Here is an 18,222-nt window from a genome sequence, read left to right as displayed (position 1 = left end):
GCCAGAATATCAGCTGAAATAGTCTCTAAACACAGTTTTAAATTAGCTGGAGAAAACTTGAGGGGAATGAATTTAGAGTCCCAAACAGCTTAGATGGATTAAAGATTTATTTTAAAGATAATTCTGGCTTTCAATAAAAATGAGATGACTAATATGCTCCCTATGTATAGAGTTAAACTGTCTATCAGACTTTCACAACCAGGGTTCCATGGCAGAAACATACTCTTAATGTCCTCCAGTATCCATTCATGGGATGGATTAACCCCTCTCCTATGTTTCTAGAATGGTACTAGTTATGTAGTGTCTTTGGAAGAACTGAGAACAATCACTGAAATAATATTCTGTGTTGCATGGTTTAGATGAGGAATCTCGAGGTAACCTTTGGATGACGGTGAGAATAGGGTTGAAGTCTTAGAGACTCTGTTTTGATCTGTACCATTAAGTGTGAAAGACTGCAAATTTAAGCATAATTAGCATGACATATTTGTAAAAAATACAAGATTTTCCAGAAGCATTAAGTTGAGAGCAGATATACCTACTTTGTCAGGCAAGACTACTCTAGGTTGTCTAGGATGTTTTTACCATACTTGAGAATATTTTAGGTTATTGCCCAAGTATTGGTTACTTTTTCCATAGTATATTCTCAAAGTCTGTATTGTAGATTAATATTGCAAGTAAAAGTTACAACTAAGGAAAAATCTCTTTTGTAATCAACAATTTTCTCAGTGTGTGTATGTGTTTACAAACACGGTTTTAATACCACCATCTTATGGTTACAGACTTACTACCTTTTCAGATTTTTAAAGCTTTGAAACAAAAATCCCAGTAAGCGTATCTACCTTTTCAGATTTTTAAAGCTTTGAAAAAAAAATCCTGGTAAATGTATATATGTTATGTTCTTAATTTACAAATAAGGATGTAACAGTCTTTTATTGTTTATCTACTTAAAGACCCGAGAGTAATTAAAAATAAATACAAAGGCAAAAAGTAAATAGCTTATTTCTGCTCTAAAGGACAAAAGTCCCTATGGAGGCATTAACTATAACTGAATGAAATAACTAGAAAACTATTTTATGATAACCAAAACAACATTTAAATAAAGTAAAAGCCACAAATAAAAAAGTAATAATCATTATAGGATAACAGTTATGTTGGGAAAAAGCCAAATACCATGTACTTAATCGAGACTCATAATTTAAAAAATTATTTTTTGCTTTACTTGGTATGCGTGATAACCAATTTTTAATTGGAAAAAAGTTCTTTGTTTCACATTTGTAAAATTCTTCTCTGTATTATTTTTCAGGTTGAAGTTGATATTTTCATACAGGTAACACACTAAAATAATGAAGAGGTGTTTCAGGTGACAAACTTGTCTTCTGTTTCAATTTTGTTTTCATCAATTAATCATTTGTATTTACAAAAAGGAGAACATCAGAATAAACAACAGCTGAATGGGCTGGAAAGCCCTACAGCAATTTCTCTTTCAGGATTTGGAACTCTCAAGAGTTAAGGAAGTCAGTATGACAAGAAAATGAATCTTCTTTCTTATCTCTTTCTCCTGACCTTCACCAATATTGAGACAGCCACATTAACATTAATAGGCTTAGCCTGACTCACAACCTGGCATTTAATCACAGAGGAAGACACTTTCCTTCTTTATTTCTTTTCAAACATAATAATAGCATTGTATGGATATTTTCTAATTATAAAAAGAAATAATGCTCTAGAAGATTCAGAAAATAAATACAAGTTTAAAGAAAAAAAATAAATCCCTCTCTGAACCTTATATCCCTCTCCAGTATGACTCCAATTTTCTTCCCCCACTCATAACACCTGTGCTCTATTTCCTCATGTCTCATTCTCAAACCAGGGCTTTGCTCTCGTTAGTTTATGAAGCAACTCTTATTAAGGTCATCAATAACTTTTATCTCACCAAATCCACTGGTCACTCAATTCCTGGTTCTCATCTTACTCCTCTTCTTTGTATTTGATACATTCAACACTTCCCTCCTTGACATCCTTCCTCTACTTGTTTTTGTGATATCACACACCGTTTTTGTCTCCTACTTCACTGGTCCCTCCTTCTTAGTTTCCTTTGATAACCCATTCTTCCAACTACCCACCTTATATACCCATAAGGACTAAACATGTTCAAAATGGAACTCTTCATTCCCCAACCGTGCAATCCTTCACAGACACCTGATCGTCCTCTAAGCATGATTACTGTTCCAGTCTTCTTTACCTTGGTAAATAGCATCACCCTCTATGCTAGCTGCATAATCTAAGAAACTTGGGAGTGATACTTGATTCTGCCCTTTTAATTCCCACATCCAAACTGCATGCAGTTAATCATTCTTTTCTTCTCAATCCTCAAGAATATCAAGCACCTTTTAAACAACTATGAATTATTAACCACAGTAGCTACTAGTAAGAGGATCCTGCATCTAATTGCTGCTTTACTTTTACTGAATTTTCCCTATATGTTGTAGAGTTAATCACTTTGTTACAAATATTGTATTTAAGTTTGGAACCCCCTCAGAGAAATATTTCTCACCTATTGATATTCCACTAGAAAGTGTTGAACTTTCAGCTTGGCCTCGAGATGGTGCATGGGGCTCCATGACGCTATCATCTAAAAGATGCCTTGGCCCTGCATTTGGGAACGTTGCACTCTTAAATTCTGCTGTGTTCATTTTATGAATGAAACTGGAAACAGAGAAATATTTTTCATATCTTTTATTACTGTTCCTAATTCAGGATATAAAATATGCTTTTTATATAAATTTAAGATACAAAAGATTTCCCTGCTGTCCTAAATTTATTTTTGAACTCTGATACTAATGAACACACAGATTTTTACCATTAAAAGTCTCAATCTAGTAGTTCATGTTTTATGAAATCTGTTTGATGAAATCTGGCCAGGTTATATACATATCTATGTTAAGTAAATAGAGAATATTTAAAATTAATTCTTCTTGAGTCTCAGTTTCATTTAAAAAATGGTTTCACATTCACTTTTGGAGAATAAACATAAATTTTAACAAAAATCATGGCAAAGGTGAACCATGGTCCCCGTTTTGAGAAGTCAACCTTATAAAAGTAATTAAACAATCAAAAAATCATTTTCCCTTTCTTCATATTTAGGAATGAAAAGAATAATTTTTATAGACCTTAGTTTATGATAACTTATGCTGATAAAGGCAAGCAATGACTGTCTTCATAGAAAGGTTATAATTTAAAAGAAAAATTGTATTTATGATAGCTCTCTGTAAGGTTCATGTGAAAATACTGTTGAGAAAAGCTCATTTCCAAATACAGGCAAGAGGAGAAATAAATGCAAATAAGATATTTTACTGAATCAGGGTTAAGACTATCATACAAGGAAACTATGCAAAAACACTAAGAAAGTAAATACAAAATCAACCGGCCTATAAACAACTTAAAAATATGAAAGATAAAATTAAAAAATGCTGACTTATAACCCAAGCTATGGCACTTCCTATGTCCATGTGGAATCAGGTGCCGAGGGGATGGGGGTGTCTGTGGTAGCAAGGCTCCTTCAGCTGCCACACTTTTTCTTCCACTTTGTGGAGATGCTCCTACTTCTGGACCTTAGGGTTAAGAAAAAGAGACACATTTTCAAATGGTTTTAAAAGAATGTTTATTTTTAATCCCTTCAGATAAAATATGAAATGTAGTTTCTATTTTAAGGTAATATTAGTGGTAGCTCTATTTATTTGACTGAGGATGAGAAAAATCTATTTTCTTGGGGTGGGTAGAATTCTCTGTCATGCGGGAGACCGGGGTTTGATTCCCATCCCATGCACTTCCCAAAAGAAACCAACAAAAACAAACAATAAAAAAATTTTCAAAAAATGGTGCTGCACAAATGGGATATCCACATGGAAAAAGAATGAACTGTGACCCTGCCATATAGCATATAAAAAAACAAAACAAAACAAAAGAACAACAACAAACAGACCTATCTTCTGAGTCCTAAAACACAAAACACACACCATATAAAAATTTTTAGGTATCCTACTTGCTCTAAGTATAAGTAGGTAGCATAACTATTTTCCCCATTTACAAAGAAAAAAGCAGAAAGAGAGGATATCTGCTAAGGATCTCACATCACAGATAAAATATTAAACATCTAGGTCTTCTGAGTCCTAGCTCATGGATTTATTTTTTCCCCTTAAACTCTTTATCTTGAAATAATTTCAAACTTACAGGACAGTTGCAAAAATAATACCAACGCCATATAGAGAACTCTAACATACTCCCTCCACCCTTTCCCTGTACCAGATTCACCAATTTTAACATTTTGCTACATTTGCTGTATCACTCAATCTATCCATTACTTATCTATATATCAATTCATCTTCCCATCCGCCCACCTATCAATGAATTTTCTAAACATGTGAGAATAAGTTGTATACATCAACATATTATGTGCTCCTTGAACATATAATAATTCTAAGCACATTTCCCTTTAAGAACTGGGATATTCACTGATGTAACCACCACCTTAAGCTAAAGCTTACGGTCTACATTCTAATTTTTTCAGTTGTTCCAATAATGTCCTTTTGGACCCTTCCCCATCCATTATTAAATACAGTTCAGGATCATGTACTGCATTTAATTGTCACAGTCTCTTTAGTTTAGCATGCTCTTTTTTAAAATTGTTTAAACATATAGATACAACATAAACTTCTCATTTCAATCACTCACTCCCAAGCAAACCATTATCATGCTCACGATGTTGCATTACAATCATCATCATCAATTACCAGAACTTTCCCATTACCCTAAACAGAAACTCTATACCCATTATGCATTAACTTCTGATTACCCCTCTTCACTGCACCTAGTAACCTCTAATCTACTTTCTGTCTCTATGTGCTTGGATAGTCTAGCTGTTCATATAAATGGAATCATACAATATCTGTCTTTTTGTGTCTGACTTATTTCACTCAGCATATCTTCAAGGTTCATCCATGTAGTGCCATGTTGAGAACTTCAATCATTTGCGTGTATATACCACATTTTTAAAATTGATTCATCTGTTGACAGATATTTGAGTTGCTTTTAATACTGTGAATGATGCTGCTATTAACACTGGTGTACAGGCATCTGTCCAAGTCAGTACTTTAAATTCTTCTGGGTATATACTTGGAAGTGAAATTTCTGGGACGTATGGCAGTTCTATGTTTAACTTTTGGAGGAATGGCCAAACTGTTTTGCACAGTGACTGCGTCGTTTTACATTCCCTCCAACAACGAACAAGGAGTCCTATTTCTCCACATCCTAACCAGTGTTTATTTTCCACTTTTTAAATAATAGCCATTCTAATGGATGTGCAGTAGTATCTCATAGTGGTTTTGATTTGCATTTCCCTAATGGCTGATAATATTGAGCATTTTTCCATGTGCTTATAGCCCATTTCTACATCTTCTTTGGAGAAATGTCTATCCAAGTGCTTTGCCCATTTTAAAATTGGGCTACCTTTTTGTTGCTGAGTTGTAAGAGTTCTTTATATATTCTGAATATTAAATCCAGAATGGGACATATAATTTTCACATATTTTCTTCCATTCTGTTGGTTGTTTTTTCACTTCCTTGATAATGTCCTTAGGTGCACAAAACTTTTTAATTTCGATGAAACTGAATTTATCTATTTTTTCTTTTGTTAGCCATATTTTGGTGTAAAGTCTAAGACTCTATTATCTAATACAAAGTCCAGCAGACATTTTCCTAAGTTTTCCTCTAAGATTTTATATTTTTAGCTATTATATTTAGGTTGTTGATCCATTTTGAGTTAGTTTTCTAAAATGGTTTGAGGGAGGGATCCACTTTCATTCTTTTGCATGTGGATGTCCAGTTTTCCCAGGACCACTTGCAGAAGAGACTGTTCTTTCCCTATTAAGTGGAATTGACTCTCTTGTCAAAAATCAATTGGCCCATCTGACTAAAAGGGGGAAAAGAAATGTAACAAAATAAGGTATCAGCGACTAAGAGGTTTCAAATGGAGTCAAGAGGCTATTCTGGAGGCTACTCTTATTCAAACTTCAGCCAGATATTGCTAATTGCCATGGTATGCCAAGCCCCAACCAACAGAATTCCTGAAAATCCTAAAGACTACCCATGGCTCTATAAAAGTTTCACTCACAAAGATTACTTTCAGAAACTTAAATTTTCCAGATTGTTCCTATGCCAGGTAAGCCTTGAGACCCAGAGGCAGCAGTCTCTCCAAGAGCTTCAACTAGTAGCATCCCCTTACCCCATAATGTTGGCACTCTTTTTCAACAGGAAAAAGTTAGAATGGTCATTGTCCAAATATTCCAGAAGACTGGGAGAGGGATCAAATGAGAAGGAAGAGTTGTAACAGAGAAGACAGGATTTCATAAATGATTGTGACTACTGAATCACTATATTGATATTTCTTATCAGTTTCTAATGTATTAGAACAGCTAGAAGGAAATACCTGAAATTGTGGAACTGTAATCTATACCATACTTTGAAATGTTCTCTATAACTACCTGCTTTTAAAGTGTATTTTGAAATTTATCACTTTTCTGCATATATGTTATATTCCACAATAAAAATGTTTAAAAAGGTAAAGTATACCAAGAAGATAAGGCCAACAAGTAAATTTATATACATAAGAGTATCAAACATAGAAAGAAGTATTTTTAGAACTATAGGGAGAGGTTTTCAAAATTCTGATGACAAAGGTTTTTATGCACCTCTCCAGAAGTTCATCAAGTAAACAAAAATAAATAAACTTACGAGAGAATCTGAAAAATATAATTTTAAAAATCAACTGGTTATAGATAATATGGGTTTATTTCTGGGCTCTCAAAATTCTATTCCATTGATCTATATGTCTGTCCTTGTGCTAGTACCACACTTGTTTTGATTACTATAATTTTTGTAGTAAGTTTTAAAATTGGGAAACCTGTCTTCCAACTTGGTTCTTTTCAAGGTGGTTTTGGCTATTCAGGGTCCCTTGAACTTCATGTGAATTGGATAATTAGCTTTTCCATTTCTGCAAAGAAGACTACTGGGATTTTGTTGGGATTGCATTAATTCTGTAAATTTATTTGGCTAACAGTGACATCTACATGATGTTTTGCCGAGCCACAAGCACAGAATATCTAAACCATCTATTTAGGTCTTTAATTTCTTTTAGTAATGATTTATAATTTTCTATGTAAGTGTCCTTTATGTCTATCATTAAATTTATTTCTAGATATTTTAATATTTTAGCTGCTGTTGTAAGTGGAACTGTTAACTTGATTTAATTTTTTGGATTGCCTATTGCTGGTGTAAAGAAGCACCACAGATTTTTGTGTACTGATTTGGTATCCTACCACAGCAGAATCCATCTACTGGCACTAGTTGCTTTCTTAGATTCTTCGGGATTTTTACATAGAGGTTCATGTCATCTGCTAATAGGGATGGCTTTATTCTTTTTAATTTGGATGCCTTTTCTTTCTCTCTCTTGTCAAATTGTTCTGAGTACTACTTTCAGTAAAATGCTGAATAGCAGTGATGAGAGGAGTCATCCTTTTCTTGAACCTGATCTTAGGGGTAAAGCTTTCATCTTTTACCACAGAATATGATGTTAGCTGTTCAGTGTTCTTTTAAATCACATTGCTTCTCTTCTTTTAATTTTAGCTTCATCTTAGGTAAAGAACTTGTAGGACAAGTCAAGCATAGAATTATATCGACATGTTCAAAAACTTTTGGGAATTTAAAAAACTGAATTCAAAGTAAACAGATTTATAAAATGCCACTTTAAAAATTAGAAAAGAAGCAAATTTCAAAGATTTAGACTGAAATGTTTTCCTCTGTTTGGGATGCTTTCCCCCTAGATATTGTCCTGAGTAGTTCCCTCATTTCTTTCTCATCATGTTAGATAGGCTTTCAAATATTAAGAATATGAAGCTTAGTGCCAAGTCTGAATTCAGAATCTGAAAAAAAATTCTTTTCAATGATCTCTCTCTCTCTTTTTTCCCAATTATTATTACATGGGCAGGCAGCCAGATCTGAATCTGGGTCTACAGCATGGCAGGTGAAAACTCTGCCTCTGAGTCACCGTTGCCCGCCCCTTTTCAATGATTTCTTCAATAATCATTGTCTGTTGCTATTTTCCTTGATGAAGGAAAATACTTTGTTCCTATTTTCCTTGCTAAAGTAACATATTTGCTGCTGCAATACTAACAAATTACCAGCAACTTTTAAATAAAAAACAACAACAAACAAATCAAACAGAAAGGATTGACAGTTTTCAATACCCCAATATGTTTTTGTATTCAATATGAAATGTGTGAAGTATTTAATTACTTTAGAGTATATTCTATTTTATTGGGTTATATGATTTTTTTTATTAGGTAATGAAAGAAAACTATGTACTAACCTACTAAATCTTCTCTGGAAGTAGTAGAACGTGGTGTGCTTGTTCCTGGTTCTATTTTTAATGAAAGCCTGAATTTTAAAAAGAAACAAAACACATAAAATTGTTAACATTAGACAAAATAATATTAAAGTCACAAATTTTCTCACAGAATCTAAAAACATTTTTTAAAAATAGTCTCAGCCTTCTAACTAATAATAATAATAATAATAATAATAATAATAATAATAAGGTCTCCTAAATCTTTCATTCAAAACTAATCTTATGGTTATTTTACGAAATATAAGGAAGGGCAAAAACATCAAAAAGTTGTACATAAAAACACAAATTACCAAAATTACCCCAAAGTTGGAAAACAATTCAATACATTTAAAGATACTTGTTGAATGACTAAAAAATGGTTTAACTTGCGGCCACATTGATACCTAACACTTAAATTCAGGAACTTTCACATATATTATTAAATATATTATGCAAACTCTTTGAAAAATCCTTATTGTTGGGTAATTAACTTGACTATAGCATTGAATATCTTAAAAACACCTTTTTAAAAACTAACCAACAAACCACCCAATGAAGCAGGCAACTCAACTTATCAAAAGAAAGACCTATACAAGTAAAGAGATTGTTGACAAAAGCCCTGGTAAATTCCTGTCCTAAGTGAAATGTTATTAGTTGGAACTAAAGTTCCGTTTAGCTTAATTATAACCAGTTTTGAGTTCCACAGCAAAAGAGATATTAATTTCCATCAACGGAAGCAATTTTAGGAGTTGGATATTGAAGCAGTTGCTTTGGTGATGCCCAAGAAGAATAATACTACTAAGTATTTGTCTGAAAACTAATAAAAACTGTTTAGCATTTAATCAACAGGAATTTTTATGAAATTGCACAATACAGGTGACACTCATAATGATAAACAAATATATTGTAGGTTTTAAACTTATTAGTTCTTTGATAATCTAAGAGGGAATTATATATGATTGCATTCCAATTATTTTATAATGTAAAATCTATGTATTAAATAGATATATGATTAATCAGAACTCTACTTCTTTTCTTTTTATGCAGCAGTTTAATTATTTAGGCCACAGACTAAACTGCATTCATTTATTTGATAACTTTTTACCGAACACTAGATTTGTGTTGGGCACTGTGCTCGGTGATGGGAATATAAGGGAGGCCCACGCAGATAAAGTGTCCCCTGACTTTTTGAAGCTTGTCTAGTAGGTGAAAGACAAAAGAAGGAACAGAAGGGGAGCTACTGGGTAATCACATTCCTATACATAGCAGTGACAGCAGTATACAAAGCAGAAACATCTTAAAAGCACAGCAGCAGGGGTTAGTCAGTATCAGTTGCCTACAAATCAAATTACCATATAACAATTAAAAGCGATGCTGGGCGGTGCAAAAGTAGTTCAGTGGTAAAATTCTCGCCTGCTGTACTGGAGGCCTGGGATCAATTCCCAGAGCCAGCCTATACCAAAAACAAAAACAAAGACCAAAAAAAAACAAAAAAGTGATGCTGATTTAATGAGAGAAAATATTATATTCAGCATGAAAAAGAAATAATTTGGAAAGACTCTGATTATGACAGAAACTCATGTAAATAACCTATAAAATCTATACTGGTTGCCTATAGAGATGAAGTTGCCCCAAACATGATTCTGAGTAAGCGAAGTTATTTTTATTTCGGCATTCTTCATCATAAAAACACTTTTTCCTTAACAATTTCAATAGTTCTTATGTTAAAATGCTCTAATTTTCAATGTGTAATTAGTAGCCATGTAACACAACTCCAATATAATGCCCCAACACCCTCAAGGAACCCTTTTTCACCCTAGTCCATCTCCCTGAATGCCTTCCTTACCCTTTCATGTGGTGCTAACTCCTACTCACCTGTTAAGATTCAACTCAGGTGACACTATCTCTTGAAGCCATTCTCTCTTTTGCTTCACTTTACTCACTTAAAATGGGGTTAGGTCTCCCCCTATCTATGTTCCCATAATACCCCAGGCATATTTTTATTACAGTATTGTATGAACGGTTTTGTAAGTGTCTATTTTGTGGATGTGTCTCAAAATAAACTAAGCTTCGGAAGGCAAGAACAATATTTTATTCATTTCTGTAATCCCAGCAACTAGCTTGTAGCAAAAGCTTAATAAGTATTCGTTAAATGCAAATAATAGTAAGGTTGCTCTGATTCTAGCTACTCATGAAAACAAAAATCAATATGTAAACATCAGCTTTTCTACAATGACCAAAGTATCACATGTCAGTTTCTTGACAGTTATAATTACTTAATGGCTTACATAGCTAAGTCTATCCTTTAGTAAATTAAAAATTAGCTTCAATCACACTTCACTAAATAATTATAGTCAGTAAAACTTTACCATCCTCTACAACCATGCAAAAATTAGACTTCATTATTATTTAACTTTTTTAAAACAATTTTTCTTGAGCCAGATATAGCAACTTACTCATATTTTGAATTTTAAGATAATCTCTTCTACACCTCACTACATAAAATGGTTATTTATAATGTATAAATGGTATATCAGTAGCTATATCAGTAATTAGAGAGATGAGAGGAATAGTGGCAGAAATAAGTGATAGATCATCAAACTCAAAAAGCTTTCAACTTAGGGCGAGACTCATAAAACAATGCCATATTAAAAAGCTGATCCACTGATCTTAAACAGTTTCAAATGAGCCAACTATGAAAAACTTCTGGTAAAAATTTTAGGTATATTTAAGTATATAGCCAGAGCTTCTATAATATATTAAACATTTGAAGAAAAACTATTTCTAGCTATTTTCCAGAAGTTCTTGCCTTTTATTGGAACTAATTCTATTCTGCAGAATTATGTAAAAATTGTTGAAATCCATGAATAGGGAAGTTGATAATCACTATCATATGGGATAAGAAACATGCTTTCTTATCCAGAAGCAAGAAAGTTCCATATTTTCTCAATCCACAAAAACAAGTGAAAAGAAGCTCAAAGATGTGTCAAAAAGGAGTAAATTTTGTAATTTTTTCAGTCTATACAAGATAAATGTGCATAAAAAAATGAGGAAAGGAAGAAATTTATATCACTATAGTAACTTACCAATTCTCATCAAATTTAAGAGAATGCATAAAAGAACAGATAAAATATTTGTATATTGGCTCAATTATATCAAGTGACTAAAAAGAAATACATGTAAATATCTTTACCATTGTAAATTTACTACTGTATTATGTATTTATATAATATGATGTGGGGTGTAAATGTTTAAATAACTTAAGATGGAAGGATGTAGGACAGGTCAAAGTTATACAAACCAGTTTTGAAGATCAAACCTACTTGTAATTATCATCTTCCACAAACTTTTGTAGTTCTTCTATATACTGAACAGAGTTCAGATATTTTTGGACATGAGGCAGCATAGGAATATCTAGGCAAAAGGTAAAAAATAATTACTTTATAAACTACATCTTACCCAGAATTTTAAAAGTTAAACTGAGAAAGATATATTTAAAAGTAAATTAAATTTGCCACATGGCTGCCAAATTTAAATTAACTCTTGAAAGAGATTACTGAGGAAACCTTTTTTGATGTTAAACTGAAGGTAACTTATAACTCTTACCTGGATTGGAATGGAGAAATCAATGAGTTACAGAAAGTACTGGTAGCCTGGATGAAAATTACAGTTGCATGCCATTTGTATAAAATTTTCAAACCAGCTTTATTTACAAAGTTCCACATAATTGAGAAATCCCATAGAAAAAAATCAGGGAATTCATTGTGATTTATATTCAGACCGTTTTTTCCTTCTTTTTTTCAAAAAGAATCTAGGTCCCATTTATAACATTTTTTTCTACCTAGAAATCTTAATAATATTAATATAATGTGGTGTTATATTTAAAAAATTGAAGAAAGGACAGAATAAGAGATTATTTGATTTAACTCCAGTAAGATATCTCTCCTCCATACTTTCAGGAAGTTTCTGAGGTTTCTTTAAGATAAATTTATTTAAAATAAATGTAACCCCATTTTTTTTTCATTTGATGCGCAGGCTCTGGGAATTGAACCCAGTCTCTGACATGGCAGGCAAGAATTCTGCCACTGAGCCACCATTACACTGCCCTGTTTTTCAACACTTTGAAAATAATCTATGGAACCTGCTAAAAACAAAATGATCATTGGTGTTAAAAATAAATGTTTAATAGCATCAATAGATTTTTTAATGGTTCCAAGTTTAAAGGAAAAGTGATAGCCTTCTGATAATTAATGATGAAAATAAAAATTTTAATAGTGATGCTATAGTCTCAATTTAACATGCAAAATAAATATTAATACAGTTTTATAAACTTCAAATAACAAGGAATAAATTTGGAAAATAGCAACGACTTAACTTTATTCCCTATCAAACTGAAGCACCCATACATTTAAAAATGTTTATAAATCCCCTCCCTTCTCCTCCAATCATCTGCAATCATTTGGCGTAGCTCTTTCAGGTGTCCTTCTATAAAACACATCGATGAGAATGGGTTATCTACTCAGTGTCTGACTCAAGAAAGCTAGTCAGCTGTCACTAGGATAAAGGGCTCCTTCCCCAACTGAAAAAATATAAGAACTAGTTACATAATAGATCAGGGAGATCAAATGAGATGAACAGAAAACAATTCTGTAAACTATAAACGGTTAAATACCATGAGGTTATAATACTTACACACTATTTGTGTTCTGTATGCAAAGTTGTGACAAAATAGCATAAAAGTAAAAGATAAAACAAAAAAATTTTAAATATTAAATACTTTAATCCCTTAAAAGCAATATTTTAAACACAATGCTAAATAATAAATGAGGTGATAAAATAGTCATTATTCTCCTTGATGCTAGAATAAAGAAACATAACAGCATGGCTTTGTAATCCCCAGAAACTTACCATATTCACAGGATTGCTGTAAATCAGAAATTATTCGAAGGATGTTATTCATTAAATTTGATCTCTGCTCATTTTCTAGAATGCTGCCAGTTGATGGGTATGCTGAGTCAATGTACGTTAAATCTGACAAATAGATACCTGAAACAAAGTTATTAGAAAGTGAGCGCTCTCTTACTTGTAGTTTTGAAGAGCATGATATCCTGAAGGGAAAAAAAGGGCTTGTTTAAAGCTATTTCAATATATGTTGAATTTAGAATATATTGTCATTAATATACTGCAGCCTTGTTAAAACATGATCACTGAGGTCTAGATTTCCATAGACTTGGAGTCAGATATGTAAATAATGCATGTTTCTTGTAAACGCCTTCTTATGATACCATTTTAAAGCATGGCCTGAGGCTAGAGAAACTCTAGCACATGTGAGCACTAATGGAAAGAAGTTGGGCTTTGAACTGGCTTTGCCCTGACTAGTTGCTTATTGGAGACAGTTATTTTAATCTCTCTGAACCTTAGTTTTTGCATCTATACAAATGAAACCTATTTTCCAAGTTGTGGTAAAGCCTGAAGAAGTTAGCCAGCCTAGCTAATGCCTGGCACAGGGTTGTTATTTAATATTTTAGTTCTGTAACCCCTGGCCTTGAACTGATTAACTACTATCATTCATGCCTTAACTACTTTGAAAGTTGTCTTTCAGGTAGAAATGTCTTTAAAGAGCAACAATCTGATTACTGAAACAGTTCCTGTGATTACAAATGAACTCGTTCATATTCCTTGTTCTCTGTACCAACAAAAATAACATATTCCCCCAAATAACGTGGTTGTACTGTAAGCCCTGTATATGCAAGGCCACTTAATAAAAAATATTTTTTCAGAGTTTACTATGCACATATAAATTGTGTAAGACAAGAGTTTTATAGTTTACTATAGTTGGAGAGAAAAACTACACTTTCCAAGTTCATCAACTCTCAGAATGTAACCAAATTTGTGAACTCGCTCTCTTCCAAACAAGCCCATTTTTTTTCCTCATGCCATTTTCTCTACTTTGAAATGCTCTCTTGACTCATTTCTGCCCATCCAAATCTTGTATCTTTTAGATCCAGTTTAATGTCTACTATGCTTTAGTTTTCTTGTAAATTCCATGAAAGGAATTCAGAAACTATCTAGTCTAACCCCCTCTTTTTTTTTTTATAGATGGAGAATGTGAAGTCCAAAGATATTGAAGGATATGTCTAATGCCATGCTCCCTGTCAGTGACAGAGCTGGATCTGAGGCTTTGCTTGTAGCCCAAGATTTTTATTACCCTCTGTAATAAACCCATGTATTATCTGTATCATTCACTTCATAGACTTTTATGACTTTATAATCTCTTCAGTTATTTAAATTTTCTTGTATTTATATCTTACCCCCTCAAGACTATAAATTCATTTAAGGTAGCTGCTCTATCTTGCAGTCTATGAAAAAGAAAAACCCTGCATAGTGGATTTTTTTTAACTCTTCAAAGATGTAAGTTTTATTACAGGCAGGAACAAAGAATACTGACTTAAATAAAAAACTCACGGGGGGACCTCTCCTCTAGCCAACTTCCTCTCCATCTCCCAGGGTCTCTGAGGCAGGCCTAGGCCCTGAGAGTGAGGTAAAGCCCTTTTTCCCAGTGGTGTCCATTGGTGGCTGCTACCTCCAGCTCTATCTGTGACTCACCAACCTATGGACACAGGAAAGGCATGATCTGAAGGCTTCTTACATCACTTTCCAAAGGCTTCACCCACTTGGGCCAAGGAGGGGAACACAGGGGCAATTTTCTACCCGTCTTGACAAAAAACTACAGCTCCAGCAGAGGAGGGACATCCAGCCCTTCTAAATTTCCGGCCCAGGTTTAGACCAGCCTTCATTCTCCTCTTGGCCATCCTGCTCCTTCTATCTTTTTCTCTCAACGGAGGCCCTCGGTCAGCAGAGACACCCTGTCCTCTAGCCCTGGCACTGGGTCCCATCCTCAGAGCCAGGAGGAGGGAGTGTGATTTGTGCTATGGCAGTCGCTTCCCATACAATCATTGTCCCACCTACCATACAACACAGGTGGTCTGGGTAGGTTCCAGCTAGTCTAACCTGGGGGCTCAGGGGTGGGGAGGGTGGCAGAGCCCCCTAGCCCCCGGTTGTCTGAAGTCACCTGCAGTGTTCTGATAATTGGTGTTTAATACACTTTTAGAGAAGTTATAGGTTTACAGAAAACTTATGCAGAAGGTACAGAGTTCCCATAGAGCCCCTAACACACAGATTTCCCTATTAGTAATATTGTCTGATTGTAGTATCTTTGTTTGAGACAATATAATTATAAATATACTATTCACTATAGTTTATAGTATACATTAGTTCAGGGTTCACTCTTAATGTTATACAGTCCTATGGTTTTTAAAAATTTTCATCCTAGAAATATTTATATTTAAAATTTCCCATTTTAACTACTTTAAATATACAATTTAGTATTGTTAACTTAAAACATTTTTCATGGTGAGCCTGGCAATCCTTTCACTGATCCTAGTAGCATTCCTTTTCCATTCAGTAAATCCTTACACTATTCTTTAAGTTGCCCACCATAAATCCTTTTTTAAAAATGTGGAGGCTTTTTTCCACAACTCCAAATGAATCTACAGCCTAGCTGCTTTCCTCTTCCTCAGATCTTAGAGGATAAGAAATCCCTTCCTTCTTTTGAACTCTAAACTTGATTTTGAACATAATCCCTACCACATCCTTCAAAACACTCACTGCTGCCTCTACCATCGCTTATCTCTCACTGGGTCCTTTCCCAGAGCCCATACACACATGTGAACCCCTTGCTTCAAATCTGAGCTTCTCCCCAAGATAGGAATCTTGCTTCCCTATCCCTTCAACAAACACCTTTGAAAAATTTTTAAAATTTTTAAAAACTACACATACTGCCTTCTTTTTTATCCTTCATTTCTATATATTTAATGTAGTTTTTTTTTTTTTACGTGGGCAGGCACCAGGAATCAAACCTGGGTCCTCTGACACGGCAGGCAAGCGTCCTTGCCTGCTGAGCCACCGTGGCCCATAATGTAGTTTTTAATACACATAAAAGTTTATATATGTTAGGAAAAAATCTGGAAAAACTTTGAATTATGCCTAACTGATTATTGTCCTGTAGATATTGACTGATTTTGTAATTATCTGTATATTCATTTCAGCATTCCTGATTGCCATGTGTTTTACTATGAATTCTTGTTTGAAATGGTTGTAACATCTTAATGATTCCCTTATTAATATGTCTTAAACAAAATCTTTAATATGTATGTTTTATATTTTTAAGTTTTATCTTTTAAAAATTATCCTTTAGGGGCGGGCCGCGGTGGCTCAGCGGGCAAGAGTGCTTGCCTGCCGTGCCGGAGGACCCCGGTTCGATTCCCGGCCCCAGCCCATGTAAAAAACAAACAAACAAACAAAATATAATAAAACAAGAAAATGTTTAAAAATGTTTCCCTTCCTTCCATCCTTCCTTCCTTCTCTGTCTTTCCTTCCTTTCCTCCCTCTCTCTAAAAAAAAAAAAAAAAAAAAAATTATCCTTTAAACACGTGAAATGTATTTTTATCAAACAGTAACATAAACATCTATGAGCAAACCATTATTTTGAGTAAGAGCATCATTCTCTCCCTACCAAGACATATAGATGTTTCCCTGCATTACAGAGTGTTTACTCTTGCTTATTTTTTATTATATTTTATGCACATGCAATTACATTAAATGACGTTTGTAAGGTGGTTAGAACAGTGTCATATACTAAGTGATTTCTAAGTGTTTGTTAAATCAATCAATCCTTCAGTGACTGCTTTCTCTCACTATTTTATTTCTAAAACTCGTCCATGTTGTTAAATATTGCTATAATTCATTCCTTACGTTGAAAATAAACTACTGCGTGACTATATATAAATATCTTACTCATTTTATTTTTGATAGACTTTTAAGTTACTTCTCCTTCACCCATTTTGCTATAGACAGTCTTGTAAATTCTCCTGGAACACATGTACAAGAATTAGACCCAGGAGTGTAATGGCTGGGCTCTAAGATATATTAATGTTCAACTTTACAAGACACTGATACATTGTTTTTCAAAGCTATACCAAGTAGCACCCCCACTGACAGGATGTAAGAGTTTCTACTAATGCGTGTTTGAGCTAACACTTGGTGTAACGAATTGCATCATGCGCGCCACCCCTTCACACACACACACACACACACACACACACACACAAAGATATCTTCAAGCCCTAACTCCTTGATGTTGTGGAAGTGAACTCACTTGTAAATAAGAGCTCTGAAGATGTTATTAATTAATAAGGTGAAGCCAAATGGAATCAGGGTGGGCTTTCATCCAGTATGACTGGAATCCTTACAAGCAGAGGAAGTTTGGACAGAACAGTAGGAGACAGGAGGGGAGAGAGACAGCTTTGTGATGGGGGCAGAGAATGAGTTATGTATGGATAGGCAGCAAGACCCACCAGAATGCTACAGACTTCAGAGAAAGCATGATCCTGTCGACACCCTGATTTTGGACTTGTAACTTCCAAAACTGAGGCAATACATTTTCTGTTGTTTTAAGCCAACCAATCTGCGGTACTTCCTAACAGCACCCTTGGCAAACCAAGGCACTTAGTATTAATCAGTCTTCTTAAATTTTGCTAATTGTGTGAGTATAACATGGTAACACTTGTCTTAATTTTCATTTCCTGATTAGAGATGAGGCTAGTAATTTGTATTTCTATGAAATGCCTTTTGCCCATTTTTTTTCTCTTAGGTTGTCTTTTTCTTATTGGTTTTAAGTTCATATATATCCAGTTACTCTTCAATTCACTATGTTTAAACTGA

At 33.9% G+C, this 18,222-nt stretch overlaps 1 protein-coding gene and 1 long non-coding RNA gene across 14 annotated transcripts in view; one reads left to right on the top strand and one right to left on the bottom strand.

The window, feature by feature from the left end:
• The window catches only part of LOC143680684 (uncharacterized), a 69,589-nt gene extending 54,841 nt beyond the window's left edge, over positions 1 to 14,748 (top strand). Inside the window, exon 3 of the long non-coding RNA XR_013174135.1 lies at positions 14,539 to 14,748. This is a non-coding gene — a long non-coding RNA (uncharacterized LOC143680684). The remainder of the gene's footprint in view (positions 1 to 14,538) is intronic.
• RALGPS2 (Ral GEF with PH domain and SH3 binding motif 2) overlaps positions 1 to 18,222 on the bottom strand; it is a 264,908-nt gene that overhangs the window by 33,303 nt on the left and 213,383 nt on the right. For all 13 annotated transcript variants that reach the window (XR_013174130.1, XR_013174134.1, XR_013174132.1 and 10 more), the window contains 5 exons: positions 13,348 to 13,485; positions 11,763 to 11,853; positions 8,422 to 8,489; positions 3,476 to 3,611; positions 2,555 to 2,706 (listed from right to left, as the gene is read on the bottom strand). Coding sequence is in view for 2 of the 13 variants with exons in the window: in XM_077157113.1 (XP_077013228.1) it covers positions 2,555 to 2,706; positions 3,476 to 3,611; positions 8,422 to 8,489; positions 11,763 to 11,853; positions 13,348 to 13,485 (585 nt within the window). In the remaining 11 variants the exon portion in view is untranslated. The remainder of the gene's footprint in view (positions 1 to 2,554; positions 2,707 to 3,475; positions 3,612 to 8,421; positions 8,490 to 11,762; positions 11,854 to 13,347; positions 13,486 to 18,222) is intronic.

This window comes from Tamandua tetradactyla, chromosome 4 (assembly GCF_023851605.1).
Source record: "Tamandua tetradactyla isolate mTamTet1 chromosome 4, mTamTet1.pri, whole genome shotgun sequence".
NCBI classification, from domain to species: Eukaryota; Metazoa; Chordata; class Mammalia; order Pilosa; family Myrmecophagidae; genus Tamandua; species Tamandua tetradactyla.
The sequence above is the reverse complement of the archived record's forward strand: the minus strand, read 5'-3'. Positions and strand labels throughout refer to the sequence as shown.